General features: G+C 48.9%; 1 protein-coding gene across 4 annotated transcripts in view; it reads right to left on the reverse strand.

The window, feature by feature from the left end:
- CNOT10 (CCR4-NOT transcription complex subunit 10) overlaps nucleotides 1-15,709 on the reverse strand; it is a 517,759-nt gene that overhangs the window by 39,253 nt on the left and 462,797 nt on the right. For all 4 annotated transcript variants that reach the window (XM_078663928.1, XM_078663926.1, XM_078663927.1 and 1 more), the window contains one exon: nucleotides 7,078-7,191. In XM_078663928.1, coding sequence (XP_078520054.1) covers nucleotides 7,078-7,191 — 114 coding nt within the window. The remainder of the gene's footprint in view (nucleotides 1-7,077; nucleotides 7,192-15,709) is intronic.

The following is a 15,709-nucleotide window of genomic DNA, read 5'->3' on the forward strand; positions in this document are numbered from 1 at the left end:
GAGAGCAAGCACAACCAACGAGGGGGCAGGAGAGCAAGCACAACCAACGAGGGGGCAGGAGAGCAAGCACAACCAACGAGGGGGCAGGAGAGCAAGCACAACCAACGAGGGGGCAGGAGAGCAAGCACAAACAACGAGGGGGCAGGGGCAGGAGCACAGCGAGGGGGCAGGGGAGCAAGCACTGCGAGGGGGCAGGGGAGCAAGCACAGCGAGGGGGCAGGGGAGCAAGCACAGCGAGGGGGCAGGGGAGCAAGCGCAGCGAGGGGGCAGGGGAGCAAGCGCAGCGAGGGGGCAGGGGAGCAAGCACAGCGAGGGGGCAGGGGAGCAAGCACAGCGAGGGGGCAGGGGAGCAAGCACAGCGAGGGGGCAGGGGAGCAAGCACAGCGAGGGGGCAGGGGAGCAAGCACAGCGAGGGGGCAGGGGAGCAAGCACAGCGAGGGGGCAGGGGAGCAAGCACAGCGAGGGGGCAGGGGAGCAAGCACAGCGAGGGGGCAGGGGAGCAAGCACAGCGAGGGGGCAGGGGAGCAAGCACAGCGAGGGGGCAGGGGAGCAAGCACAGCGAGGGGGCAGGAGAGCATGCACAGCGAGGGGGAAGGGGAGCAAGCACAGCGAGGGGGCAGGGGAGCAAGCATAAACACGCAAAAAACATGAGTCCATCCACTGATTTGAGCTGGCGCGGGCTGTGCGTTTTCAAAGCACGCACAGAGAGCATGGCCATTTAGAAAGTGCAATCCTTTGGTGACAGGGAACGGCCAGATAGCCCGCAGGGTTAAATCACAACTCACCGGATCAGGCTTGTTTGCTTTCCGCGGTCACAAGATTACATGGTTGGAGGGAGGGAAGCGCTGCCACAAATTGGGGCGAGATAGAGATCTTAGGACTGGCTCGAGCTCCGAGATCAGCAACAGCTAGGTGAGACGGAGAGACAATGCCGGCCACCGCGCTTCGCTCCTGGCCACACACAGACGGCAAAAGCTGAAGTCCCAAGGGCAAGAATCCGGGAAGCCCTGAGCAGGAGCTGAGGAGCAGTGGAGTAAGTGGAGCCCCTGGGCCCGGCTGAGCTGAGTAGAGAAGGGCAGGCAGCGCCTCCAAGGCCTATTAGCCACATTCCACAGAAGAGGTGAGAGCGGGCACACGAAGGGTTGCGGCTGGGCTTGGCTGGCGCCCAGTGAGTCAGAAGCACCGAGCAGCTGTGTCCACATGCCCTCAAGAGCAGGTGGTAGCAGCAGTTGGTATGGAGGGAGAATCTCTGTGAGAGCCGCACGAGTGAACGGGAATACTGCATCTGGGCCGCAGGGCCAGAAGGAGGCCACGCGATACCAAGGCAAGCCGCGGCCTAGCGGTATACATGCGGGTGGTAACCACATTGATGTTATGCCTGTTACATTATTGGGTATACCCGGGCCACTGGTAGCGTGTGATTCTACGACTGCAGCCCTTTTTTTTTTTTTAGCAATTATGGATTTACCACCCGTGGCACATAGTTAACCACAAGCACAAACAACGAGGGGGAGGAGCACTCACCGGAGGACTCGGCAGCTTCTCTACTTCTTCCGGCGGCGGTCGGGCAGAAATGGCTTCAGCAAAGCGCCAACATTTTCGGATTCGGGCGTGGTTTTCGTTCTCTCCTCTTCCCATTGGCTGGAATGTAAAATCCCAGCCAATGGGAAGAGGAGAGAAAGAAAACAAGAAAGAAGCGAAAAAAGACTTCTCCGAATCCGAAAAAGACGGGGCTTAAATGGAGTGACGCCCCTCTCCTCCAATGGCTGGCCTCCGTTTAGGAAGCCAGCCAATGGAGAAGAGGGGCGGGTTTAAGCCGCCAACTCTAAAACATAAATTCTCGCCAGCGAGACTGCGCAAGCACAGCCTTCGCAGCCAAGACCTAAAAATAAAAGTAGTGCCTCAATCACACCCCAATCAACAGAAGGCCAGCAATCAAGCTGAAGCAATCAGTACTTGGTCCATGCTTCTGCCTAAAAAATAGGAAGTAAAGCCAGCATGCACTAACCTATTAGAAGGCAGCAAATAATTGTCACAATGAAGCCAACGAATGTAAGCAATGGGCTGGCTGCAAGTCCCTTATGTATACAATATCTCTCTTTTTTTTAAAAATATGTTTTTATTGCAGATAGTTATTCACAGTTATACAGCGGTCATCAATAGTGCAAATTGCAGTGGTAGCGACGAGACTATGGTATCACGGTTACACAGCCATTCAGCCCACAACCCGGAGGTCGGGCGGCAAATGTCAATTGAACTATACACGTGGGCTCTGCGCTCAGCCAGTTATGACCAGTTATGAATGAAGGTTTGTGTCTGCCTTTCTGAAAGAACTGATACCCCAACCAACCCAACAGAACTATCCCAGAGGCCTAGCAGCAAATCAACAATTTCGGATCGTCAAGAAATTATAATGAAGCTTGATGGTCCTCCCTCTTCCCCATTTCCACCCTCCCCCCCTCCCCCCACGCTATCGGTGCATTATTGGCATGTCAGGAAGTATTAGGTAGGAGTCTTTTTCTCAGCAGTCAGGACATTATGCATTATACCGGTCGTGCTACGGGGTTGCAGACTGCTCGTTGTCGTCACTGTCCGTACCACTGTGCATGTCGTAGTCGCGGAAAGCCTGCACCAAAACCTCCCATGCTTGCGCAGATTCCAGTGCCCTCTCATTCTGTTGCCGCCGTGCTAGCTGGAATCGCAAGGTGCTCTCTCCCTCAGCCCATTTAAGGAGCTCACTGCGCCACTTAGCGCCCGTTGGACCAACTCGTGCCTTCCAGTGCCGCGTGATTTCCCGTTTCGCTAAAAGCAAACCCAGATCTATAAATTTGCTGGTGATTTTTGTTTTAGGGGTATGCGGAAACCAATGAAGGATCCCCACTGCCATGTCATACTGCAGAGTTCGTTCCGTCACCCCATTAAGAGTGTCTCCTATCATCTTCCAGTAAGAGGTCAGAGCGGGGCAAGTCCATAGCATATGGCCCAGGTCTGCTCCGTTCGCCCGGCATCTAGGGCAGGCCGCAGTATCTGAAGCAAAGTATTTTTGTATCTTCTCCGGGGTCAAATATGCTCGGTGTAGGATATAAAAGTGGACCAATTGGAACCGCGCGCTGCGCGTGCTCTTCCAAGCTCGGTGCATCAGCTGGGCCCATGCGGTCTCTGGAATTTCCCTCCCTATGTCTGCCTCCCATTTGGCCTTGAGCGCCTCTAGCGGAGGCAGTCCCTCGTTAATCATCCTGGAGTATAAGCACGTCACTGCTTTAATCGTCCCAGCTGCCATCATGACATATTGGCAGGCCATGGATGTCTGCGGCTCCTCAAGTCCACTCCGCCAGTGTGCTTGGATTGCCCTCGTGATCGCCGCGTGTAACAGAAAATCGCCCCTGGGTATGTCGAAGCGGTCCGAGATTGCCTGGAAGGGCAATAGCGCCCCGTCCTCGTATAGGTCACCTATTACTTGTATACCTGCTTCCTCCCATGTTTGTAATTGCGACCAATCCCCGCCATGCGGTAATGCTGTAAGCATTCCCAGCGGGATTTCGGGGGCGTAGGGGTGGCTCGTTCCCGACTTTCGCTGTATGCGGTTCCAGCACGATCGAATAGTGCGTTCCTCCTGCGTGAGATCTCTCAGGGCTAGCCTTTGCTGCATTGCGATGTAAGAGAGCACATGCCTGGGTATTCCCAGTCCCCGCTCCTCTTCCGGACCACTGAACTCCCGGGCTACCTCCTGAGTGTAGACCTGCAGCTGGGCTGCCAAGAAGTACGCCTCGAAGTCAGGGACAGCCAGCCCCCCCTCTGCCTTAGGCCTCATCAAAGTCGTGAGCGCCACTCTGCGACGACCCGGTCCCCAGAGGAAAGTTACAATCAGTGACCTCAAATTCCGGAATACGGCGGGAGGGACCCAAATCGGGAGCGTCCTAAAATAATAAAGTAGCCTGGGAAGCGCCACCATCTTAAGTAACGCAATGCGTCCCGCTACCGACAGCGGCAGGGTGGCCCAGAAGGACATACTCCCCTTCAACGCTCTAATGCAACAGGAGATATTACCCTCCAAGACGTCAGCTGGACTGTGATAAATGTAAACCCCTAAGTACTTCAGGCAGCTGGGTGCCCATCTGATTGCTCTGGGCGTGTCGGGCTGGGGTTCTCCCTTTCGAACTGGGAATAGGCACGTTTTCGACCAGTTCACTCTGGGGCCTGATATTTCCCCAAAGGAAGTGAGTACGGCATCGGCACCAGCCGAGGCCCCCTCAGCATCCTCCAGGAAGAGCAGCAGGTCGTCGGCATAAAGGGAAATAAACTGTTGCCCCGATAATGTCCTCAGTCCCCCGTAGTGGGCCCCGGTGCGGAGCGATAATGCCAGGGGCTCCACCGCCAGCGCAAAAAGCAACGGGGACAGTGAGCAGCCCTGTCTCGTCCCTCTCTCCACTGGGTATTGCTGGGATATCAACACTCCTGACTTTACCCTCGCCATCGCAGAAGCGTAGAGCACTGTCGTCCACCGCAAGTATCCCTCTCCCACCCCGTAGCAACTGAGCACTCTACGAAGGTACTCCCACTCTAGGCTATCAAAAGCCTTCTCCAGGTCGATCGACAGTATCATGGGATGTGGGGCATCCTCGTGGTCTTTCTCCAACAGGCGAATTAGCCGGCGTATGTTCATAGCGGTGTTACGTTTGGGAATGAACCCCGCTTGATCTTTATGTACTAGAGTGCCCATGTGTTCCAGTAATCTAGAAGCAAGGATGCTACTTAATATTTTGTCATCAACTGTGAGCATCGATAATGGCCTATCGGACGTCGGATCACCGCCCTCTTTGTCGGGTTTAAGCAGGGGGATCACCAAGGCCTCACGCATCGTGCCCGGGAGGCGCCCTAGCCGTTTCGCTTCTTTATATACCATCAGTAGTCGTGGGGCCAACAGGTCAATATAGGTGGCATAGAATTCTACTGGTAGCCCGTCTAATCCTGGGGTTTTGTTGCGTGCCATACGTTTTATGGCACTGCGGATCTCCCCTATTTCTATGTCCTTACCCAAGTCCTTCGCCTGTTCGGGTTTTAGTTTAGGGATAGGCAGATTACGTAAGAAATTATCTATGGGAGCGGAGTCCGCCATCATCTTACTTTGATATAGACCCTCATAGTAGCCCATGAAGCAGCGGAGAATTTCGGGTTGGGTGCAGACCTCCACGCCCCCAGAGTCACGCATGGAGACCGTGGGAGAGCTGCGCCTAGTGGGATTGGCTAACCAAGCCAACAGCGTCCCCGACTTGTCTCCCTCCGTGAGCGACCTGGTCAAGTAGGTCTTGTAGTCGAAACTACGCAGTCTTTCCACTTCGACGGCTACAGCTTCTCTCGCCGCTGCGGTCTGTTGTTGCAGCTCCGGGCGGCCGGGCCGTAAGAGCTCCGATTCGCGAAGTTTACGATCCGCCTTATCGAGGTCTTCCAGAAGTACCCTGCGCATCCCCACTTTCTTAGCTATACAATAGCCTCTCACTACTACTTTGAAGGCGTCCCACTCTGTTGCCCTCTCCCCAGTCGTGCCCTCATTCTCAGTGAAATAATCAGTGATCCTATCCCCTAGGTCGCTCCGGAATACTGTGTCTTCCAGCATTTCAGGGCGTAATCTCCAGGTTGGAACACAGGAAGCGCCCGGGAACCATCTGAAGTCTGCCAATAACGGGTTGTGATCGGAGATCGTCCTCGCCAAGTACTCGGATCTTGCGGTCAAGGGTACCAGTGTCGCCGAGCACAAGATCCCATCCAGCCGCACATGTAGGTCGTGCATGCCCGAGAAATTAGAGTAGTTCCGGGCATGCGGGTGTTGGGCTCGCCAGATGTCCGTCAGTCCCCACTTAGTCTGCCATTCCAGCCTACCCTTGGCTACTCGGTATGTTGGGGAATCCGCTAGAGGGGGGTGTGATCTGTCAAGGTCTATGTCATCCACCGAGTTAAAGTCCCCTCCCAACAGGAGTGGCCCCACCAAATAGTGGGCCAAGGAACCCGACATTGTCGCGAAGAAGGCCAGTTGGTCCACATTAGGCGCGTAAATGCTGCAGATGTTTATGTCTTTACCTCCCAATTTACCCGCTATGGCCACAAACCTCCCTTCCGGATCTACTGTATGTTTCGTCACCTGGAAAGGGACCCCAGCTCTTATCCAAATCAACGCGCCTCTAGCATAGGCTGAGTATGTGGTGTTGTATAATTGTCCTCTCCATCTACGCTGTAATGCTAGGCCCTCTGCTTTCGTGAGGTGCGTTTCCTGCAATAGCGCTATTTGTACTCCCCTGCGCACTAAATAAGCATGTATTTTGTGACGTTTTGACATAGTGTGCAACCCGCGCACGTTCCAGGTAATACATTTCAAGTTAGATAGTTCAACCATTGTTCCATAATGTCCCGCCTCTTCCCCTCCATTCGAGTTCTATACAGCCCCATGTATACAATATCTCTTGCAGCCCCTGTACTATCGCATGTGAGACCTAAAAAGGGATAGAGTTTCAGAACGATGCTTTGGCCCAGTGCTTAATTTGAACCAGTGTTTGCATGTGGGACCCACTGGCACTCACCAGAAAGGAGGAAAAGAAAGATAGAAACTCAGTGACTGAAAGAGTAAGATAAAGGGGGTGAGAGTGTCTGATGGTGAATGAAAGGACATGAGGTGAAATCTAAAGTTTGCTGCTGTATTCTGCACTCTGACATTAAACAGCGCTAAATGTGGGCTTCTGAGCAAAACTCTGGGCCCAGGCACTTATTTTAAAAATTAGGCACTGCTTTGGGCCTATGTATTTAGTCCATATATAGAAGCAGTTTGGCAACTAGGAGATCAGATGTAATTATCTTAAGGAGATCAGCACAACCAACACTCTACCACACGTTATTGTAAATCATAACTCTCTGTATTTGTAATAAAGGGCATACATTATAAGACCATACCATGTAATGCAATGGCAGGCAGAGGGATCACAAGCAGATGGTTGGACAACAGTAAACAAGTGACTCACATAATATGTTTGCTAATTTTCCGACATAATAAAATTAAGTGATAACAAGTACAGCAGAAGGATAACTTACTTTAAGGAGCCTGATAGTTTTGGTAGCTGTAGAAGCTTCTCCGCATGATTCAAGGCCATGAGGTTGTCTCCCAGTGCCAGAGCAACATATGCACTGCAGGCAAGTATGGAACACCTACAATAGGACACAAAAAGCAGTACTGCCGTTAAACAAAATACTCTTTTACAGAGCAAGCTTTCAGGTGTGGACTGCAAATCTAATTTTACTACATAGAGTGCATAGAGTAATACAGCTTCTTCAACAGTCACCAGTCACAACCAAGAATGCACTGCAAAGTCTGCTACACAGAAGTCAACCTGAAATGAAAAACCTTCATTTAGCTACCACACTGAAAGTAAATGATGTATGGTTGAAAGTATTTATGTAAAACCACATTTAGTCACTTCCAGCACTGTTCCTGGCTAAACCACAACCTCTCTGCTCTCTGGATCCAAGCAAAAGCCTTTACGACTTGGAATTGCGGTAATAGGCTCTTCAGCATTTGACATAATCCAATGTCTGGAGAAGAGGATATTAATAATTAAGCGGTCCCAATGGATAAACATTAAAAAAACACTACCACACAAAAGCCGCCCACGGAGGAGTCCTAAAATATTGTGTCAACACAGGAGATTTTTATGAGTTTCCTGTAGCACGATCATTGCCCAGTATCCGGTGCGCGCAAGCTTTACATTTTATGGCTTAGCGATCAAACAATTGACATTTTAATGGGTGGGTTACCAGAAATGTCCATGTTCACAGCTTGATTTGTCACACAGCAGCCTGCCTCTGTGCTGAGAACAGAAACCCTGAATATCCTTTTCAGAGCTTCAACTTTTCTGCCAGAATCCATTTCAATGTAGAACTGGGTCAAAAGATCGGAAGGGACAAAACGAAGCCAAAATATACCAAAGCATGTGTTGCACTATGATCTCACGAAATCTGATAGCGTGGAAGTGATAGGGTTGTAAAACATACCTTAATATCAGTGTCTTAAAGTTGAACTTAAGAGATAATTAAAAGCAGGCTGTATGACCTCACTTTCAGCAAGAAGGTGAGAGCTAAATGATCAGCAATGTAATGCATTTTCAGCACCATTTGAGAAAATGTTTTTAAAGTTAAGCTATATTTAAAGGGCAGGCAACACCAATAGGCCTAGCTACCAAATGAAAGTGCTGCATCAGTCACCTTTAAAGATTAGGCGTTCTATAATGTATCATCCATGCATTGTCGTTCATACTTGCACACTTGAGCTCATCCACAGTAAAACACTCGCACAAACTGAACAAGCGGGTGCAAGATAAATTCTACGAGCAAACGTACTCAAACAGAAAACTGCAGCTACCTAATGATACGTTACGTTTGAATATCTTTATTCGGCAATTTTTCACCATAAAAGAATGCACATACATAAACATTTCATCCCAATAAAAGATTATAAAATACAATAAAAGCATGGACAAATCGTCCTCAGCTAGTAGTATCTTCAGTTTGTAGTTTAAGTAACCGGGAACGTGTCAACCACGCACTTCCTAAAAACTTAGCCACCCCACAGATCATACTGGCAGATGAGGAATCTGTAGAAAGGACACGTAGTGCCTGGCTGTGGCACCTCAGCCCCATTTCCCTGCAGACAGGTTTCAACCAAAATTTCCGTGCCCCTTTGTAAGCAGGGCAGGCAAAGAACAAGTGAGCCACCTATTCCTTGGGGGCCGCACAGCCCGGGCAACCACGGGAGCAGACATCTGTGTTCAGCCATCTCACTGTAAATTCATTCACCGGGAGTGTCCCATACCGCAGTTTAAGGTACAGCGCTCGGTCCAATGGTTTGGTTATTAAGTCTAAAAAGGGTTCCAGTTTACGCACAGACTTAATAGACAAAAACTGATCAGTGAGTGAACCCAAATTCATAGACCTCATGGTATTATTCTGTACCCAATCCCAGTATAGTTTTTTTAAAACATCTTTTGGTGGTGGTGACTGCGACTCCCATGCCTCTCTAAGACCCAAGCTAAAAACCAATTCTTTTAATTTGTTTAACCATCTTATTTTTTTACAGGTATCCAATAGTAACAGTTCATCCAGCCCTTCTGCGTACTTTGCGAGCTCCTCGGTTCTTCTTAGTCGGGACCAGAATAACAATGGACGAAGCCTCACTAAGTCCTTTACTGTTTTCCTGCCCAGATCTAATCTAAGAGGGATCATAGGGGTGGAAGTAGGGAGAGCTACCACATTCCTAAAAAAATTGTTTTCCGCTCTCATCAAGGCCGAAACCCCTTCAAATCCCCACAGTTCAGAGCCATAGAGTGCTGCCGGAAGGATCTGGCCCTCGTAGATGGTCATAGCTGGGGAGACCGGTTTGCTGGTTGACTCCCGAATCTCCTTCAACATCACCCCGGATACTCTATGATGGTTTAATAGCATCTTAGACAGATGATCCTTCCAAGACATATGACTGTTAATTCGGACACCAAGATAGTCAAAAGACTCGACCAGCTCAAGGGGGGCGCTATTAAGCACAAAATTATTTCTAAATCTTCTTGAGGGTGCAAAAGCCATCAGTTTGGTTTTTGATGTATTGATAGTTAGACCTCGATTGGTACAAAAGGAGCTAAACCGATTTAAGAGTTTCTGCAAGCCCACCGGGGATTTAGAAATTAATAGGGTGTCGTCAGCGAAGAGAAGTGTGGGGATTTTCTCCCCCGCCAGGGATGGGGCATCCGACTCCTCCCCCATCAGATGGTCAACCACTCCATTTACGAATAGGGAGAAGAGGGTCGGAGCCATGACACAGCCCTGACGCACTCCTCTTCGCACAGGGATACTAACAAGTGATGGCAATACAAATTAAATATAAATATAAACTTAGCAGCAGACAACCACCTTGGAATGATGCTAAGAACAATGTAGCCGCATTAAAATGTTAACACAGTTAACATGTTTTGATGCAAAGTGACAACAGTTTTGGAACACAAAAACAACGATGCACTATGGACACTATAAGGCAGCTGCCCTAAGGCATCTGACATAACTTTCTCAAATGAACCGGTTAGGCCTGTTGTCTTATCATTGGCTAGTTACCGTAGCCAAGGCAGGCTTTATGTACTCAACAAAATTTACAACGATGCAACCACCAAGCATACAGTCCTAAAATTACAAATATCTACAAAAGTACAGCTGGCAAAACAACTTGCACTTACTATTAATATGGCTGAAGAAGGATTGGCATCTCTCAAATCTACCCCTAGCGTTTCCCCAGGGAGTAACCATCACCAATACCCTGGCATACTACAGAATGTTGTGCTTCCACATAATAAATGACCTCTGCAGGCTCGGACCTTTGACACAGTTTAAGAAGGTTCCACATTTAATGGCCTATTGGCTTTAACATATGCTGTTAACAATCATTAAGTTTAAGCAGAGTATACATGTTTACAATTGCAAATCTTGCATAACATACACATCCTTACATTAGTCAGTGTGTTACTAAGGCACATTGGGCATGCAGAAGTTCAGTTATCTGGGCACAGTGCAGAAGAATGTACGAGTTTCCCTATTTATCGATGGCGCCGCTGGGCCTATGGTGTCAATGCTTGGCTGTCGATTCTGCACTCTTGCCCTGATCTCAGTTCATTTTATAGCTACGTTGGTAGCTTTATAGGTGACTCCTTTGAACCTGAATTGAACAGCTGGACAACAGGTTGTGAAATTAAAATGTGTGTATCGGTGTAATAAATAAAACCTATTGATTACATTCTTTTAGCAGTCTTCTGCAGGCAATGAACTTCATGTGCATTGAGGTCTTCACATGTGTATATAGTTAACTCTAGATGTGCTTTCTGCTGTCCTTGACAAACTGTCAATATGCTGGCAAACGAATCGGAAATTGTACTTAGATTATTGTCATTACCGGAAAAACCTGTTCCACCAGTCGCTTCAGCACTACAGAATGAGAACTGTAATCACGATTGAAGTGTTTTTGTCACTGTGCTGGGGTTAGCAGTATATTTTCAAATATTATTTGTAAGTTAATGATGCCCACCAGAAGATAGGTTCAATTAATCAATACAGGAATTAATCTGCTTTATGATCTTGGACAGCCATATTGTTTTATTAGCAGGGAGGCAGAAAGCTGATCATCATGGACAGACAGCCTGATTTTTTAGCTCTGGGTTTTGACACCACATTTGTCAAATACACCTACTGCTCACTATCCACAGAGTGGGTTATGGGTTTGCCTCCTTAACCATTGGCTTTCCTAGATCAGCCTCTTTCAACCACTGGCTTGAGACTTTGTCAATCACGTCTTGGCTCAGCCAAGTGGAGCATTTATTTGTCTCACTTTATAATCTTGGCAGCATGCTGCCTCCTCTTGAGTGCCTGCACTGGAGTGCTCCAGGGACTACTTTACACAAGTCGCCATCTCTAAAGACTACTCCTGGCTTGTGTTCCGCTGCAAAGTGCTAACGGTGCATGTGTTAGGTCATTAAACCCAGGCATATTGGTTTTGTCAGCGCTTGTTATAACCCGAGACCAAAAACACAGCATTTTGGACAGAAAGAACGATTCTTTTTATTAAGAGAAAGAAAGAATGCAAGTCATTTTAGACAGATAAGCAGCCAGAACGTTTATCATCGTGGACAGACACACAGACCGATTCATTTTGTGAATAGAGGAGAGACTTTTAAGGCATGGACAAAGCGGGCAAATGCCCTGGGGACCACCTTCTAATCCCCTCCCTCCCTCCCCCCCAACCCCGCTCCCCTCCGGTAAAGTGAACTTTTCTATCTCACCTCCATTTCTGTATCTCAACAGCTCTCTTATTTCTGCATTTCCCAAGTATACGGTTATGGATGTTAGGGGCCTCTGGAAAGACCTATTTTAACTGCTTATGTATGACCCAATTAATGCAAGTTTAACATCATGTGGGCTTGAAATAGAAGAAAATGGATAATAAAATGTAAAGTTGTTCGGAACTGCCCCACTCCCCTAAAAAGTATCCTGCCCAGGCCCCAAAACTCCTTGAACTGACACTGGAGAAGAGAGGCCGAAAGTCGATCATCCAGTCCAGGCTGGACAGACCAATAGAAGGCCATGGATGCTGGGACGGACAGCTAACCAGACAGAAGACGGCGAATGACAGACGCCATTAGAGCTGGAGTCACGGGACACGCGCGGCACGTGCAGGGCATGAAGCATCCCGTGACCCCCCCCCCCCCCCCTCTCGGGCCTCCTGTCCAGGGCCCAGATGTCGCGTCAGATGTGCGCACACAAAAGCTTCCGATGAAGACAACAGAACGCGCCGTTTGTCAAGTCTGTCAGAAAGGAAACCTCTGAAAGGGCCAGCGCCTCGAGGAAATCGATGGTCACGGGCCGCTTTGGGTGGGAGGAGGCGGCCAGCTGTTTGACGCTGACATGAAAGGCCGTCCGCCGAGGGCTTCTGGGAGCTGCGACAGGCGGTGAAAACGACAACAGCTTCCACTCGCTGAGGAGACGCATGAGCGCACTCCCAGAAATCTGCGTTTTTATTGAAACGTCATTACATTACTCAGTGCTTTTTAAAATGAATGCACTTAGAAAAAGAAAACACTGCATGACTGAAAATACATTCCCCTCCATTAGTTATTTTTAAGCTTAAGCAATTTCAATCTAAAATGTCAATAGAAAATACATTTGTGAGCACCTGTCTGCCCATGTGTCAAAACAAAACATGTATGATGTAATGTGGTCAGTTGTTTCACCACATCTATTGCACAACGCTTCGTGGGTAAATTCACGCTTATTAGGTCCACGTTCATAGGAGTTCGTTTTTATGGACAGCACTTAAAAACAGCAATTCATTTAAAGTGTTTTTGTCACTGAGCTGGGGCATACTATTGGTTAGTTAATGACGCCCACGTGGGAAACGAGACCCAGGGAAACTAAGTGGTTTGGCTAGGATCACACAATTTAGGCAAATGAGGCCAGAATGAAGCAGGTCTTTTGGCTCTAAAATTCAACCACTGGCCCGTATGCGCGTTGCACTGCAGATCTTTGCACAGAGGTACACTTTAAGTGCCGTGTGGCGCCTCCGGACCGCTCATGCTGTATATTCAAGCTGAAACCGGCCTAATTAGCAATGGTGAGACAGTATGAGGATGGACAGGGAGGTCTCGGGTACTGTTACTGTGATCTGTTGGATTTCTTTCTAACCGGGCCTTACTGCAAGTGTGCCCGACATCAGTTAGCGCTGAGACCAAAACATGCTCCTCCGCCTCTGCTGCCTCCGGGGGATTCCTGTCATGCTGCAAGCTCGATTCTACACCGCGCCGGTCACTGCGGCTGTCCGCTCCCGCACGGACGAATGCACTTGAGCCAAGGCATCCTCGGAGAAAATGGCACACAAAACACACGACTCCATCTCTCTGTCTTGAATGACCTCTCTCCACTGACTCCTAGTGGGTGGGGGGTGCATGTGAGGGCGCGCGCGGGGAGACAGCCCGGGACCACCTATGCCCCCCTCTTCTGCAAGCCAAGCCTCTCGTACCCGCGCTGTTTTATCATCATTGGTGAGATCTACGATTGGCCTCACATACAGCCTCGGGGCTTGGGATCGCCCCCGAATTATTCGGAGGCGCTGTGGCTGCCAGTGAACGGGCACTGCCGCGGGCTGTGGGTGGGCTGACGGCTGCTGGCTGTGGGTCTGACAGCCTTGGCACTTGGTGTACCCGGCGGAGGCTGGAGTGGAGGAAGCAGGACCCGGCAGGGTGAGCCTACCCACCCCGCCGAGAAACAAGGGACACCTTTTAACCAAGCTATAAATATATATGCAAAGGCCTCCAGGTGCCTGGGAGACACCACGAACACCGCCGCATTACCCAACAGTGAACCAATGAAGCCAAGGCAAGGTCGTGTCCTCAGAATTTTCCAGAGTATAGCTATCCCGTCACCTTCAAACACAAATTAACAACAATCCTACCACCATTTTCATTCAAACTGCCAGCTGCCAGCCATCAACAGCGCCAGGAGCATTCTCGCTTCGACTGCACGAGGTGGCCGTAGGGCAGAACCCCTGAGCTCCATTTAATCACCGCTCGCAAAAAACATAAATAGGTCGAATTAGAACCAGAGCTTTTTAAACAATGGAAAAATAGGAGAGAGGACCAGCGTAGCCCGCAAATGAAGGAAAGGCACACAGGCCTGAAGCCTACATTCTGGTTACGTCGTATTTTGCTTCTCTTTCGGCATCTGTAGGCAAACTCTTCAAAGGAGAACCCGCAGCCCTCTCCTGTTAATGGCCCTTGATAGAGCGCAAAGTATGTGTAGAAAAAATAAATTAATAAACAAACGATCCGTTTAGCTCAGCACATAAAGAAACAGGAACCATGTCTGCCGTCAACTACTGCCTACAACTCGGGGCAAGAGATCGAAATTATAAAAGTACTAAGTCATCAAACCCAAGGCAAATCAGCAGCGTCAATGACTGAGAAACCTCATACTAAAACCGAAAAACACAATATAAGAGACTATTTGAGCTCCTAGAACCACCAAAATGCCCTAGTGGGGCACCCAAGGTTTTAGCCAGAGACCTACCTTTCCCTAAGCGATAGTGCAATCATGTCCAATATGGAAATAGAAAACATCTCCCTGTCCCCCACATTCAAGGATCTTTGCCTGAGCTAGCTTTTACTAGGGCCCTCAGTGGCCTTGAGTCCTCCCCCTGCGCCGCCAAAACAGGAGAAACCCCCGTCCCCCAAGGTTAAGCTAATAAGGTACCAGAGGGAGAATCGCGATTCCAGCGCGTCAATCGGTCAAAGTCCAACACTCATTGCACAAATCTAGCTCTAAGGCAAACCCACTAAACGAAACACTGCTACCTACGGAAGGCACTCTCATCACAACTTATTCCTGACGGATACAGGGAATCACCATCATTCAGGCCTCATGTCAGGGCAAGCAGGCCTAATTTCAACGCTTCAGCTCATGCAAGGAATAGCATAGAAATCCAGGAAATGTCAGAAGAGGTTACCAAGCTGCAGACCAGAAGTACACTAGTGAATCCAGTCACGGAATCAAACACCACCTGAACTTCTGAGAACTACATACAAAAGTGTGGCCTCTGACGCAAAGCAAGAGTCCCAGAGCTGAAAAGAAAAAGTGAACGTTAATGGATCAGATCGGGGCAGGTTTTACAGAACTTTGACAGCAATAACAATAGCAACTACTATGAACACTGACAAACTGGGCATACAGATTTCAGTTTTACATACATTGGATTCATGTATACCATCTACAGGTGCCAGTGAGAAGTTGGCCTGGTATATGATGTTCACTATTCTAGTGAGCACCTTGCACCAGTCCAAACAACCCTTATGGTGATGGATGTAAAGTCAACCTTATAGACCAGCTATCCTAGGGGTAGCATGGACAAAAGCAGTCTTAGGCTAAACTCAAGAGGGCATGTGAAGCCAGCTGTTTTACCATATGCAATCCTTTTAATACCAAATGAAAGGACACCACACAGGTTATATATTCAAAATATATATGTATTTATTTCTAAATCAATCCCCTGTACTCTTTATGAGCACAGAAGTACAAGCGCATAACAACTCAATATAACATACAATAAGTTGCACAATATGGATAGGCCCTGGTGGCCCGTTAAACCATATAC

The sequence above is a fragment of the Lissotriton helveticus genome, chromosome 10, assembly GCF_964261635.1.
Source record: "Lissotriton helveticus chromosome 10, aLisHel1.1, whole genome shotgun sequence".
Lineage (NCBI taxonomy): Eukaryota > Metazoa > Chordata > Amphibia > Caudata > Salamandridae > Lissotriton > Lissotriton helveticus.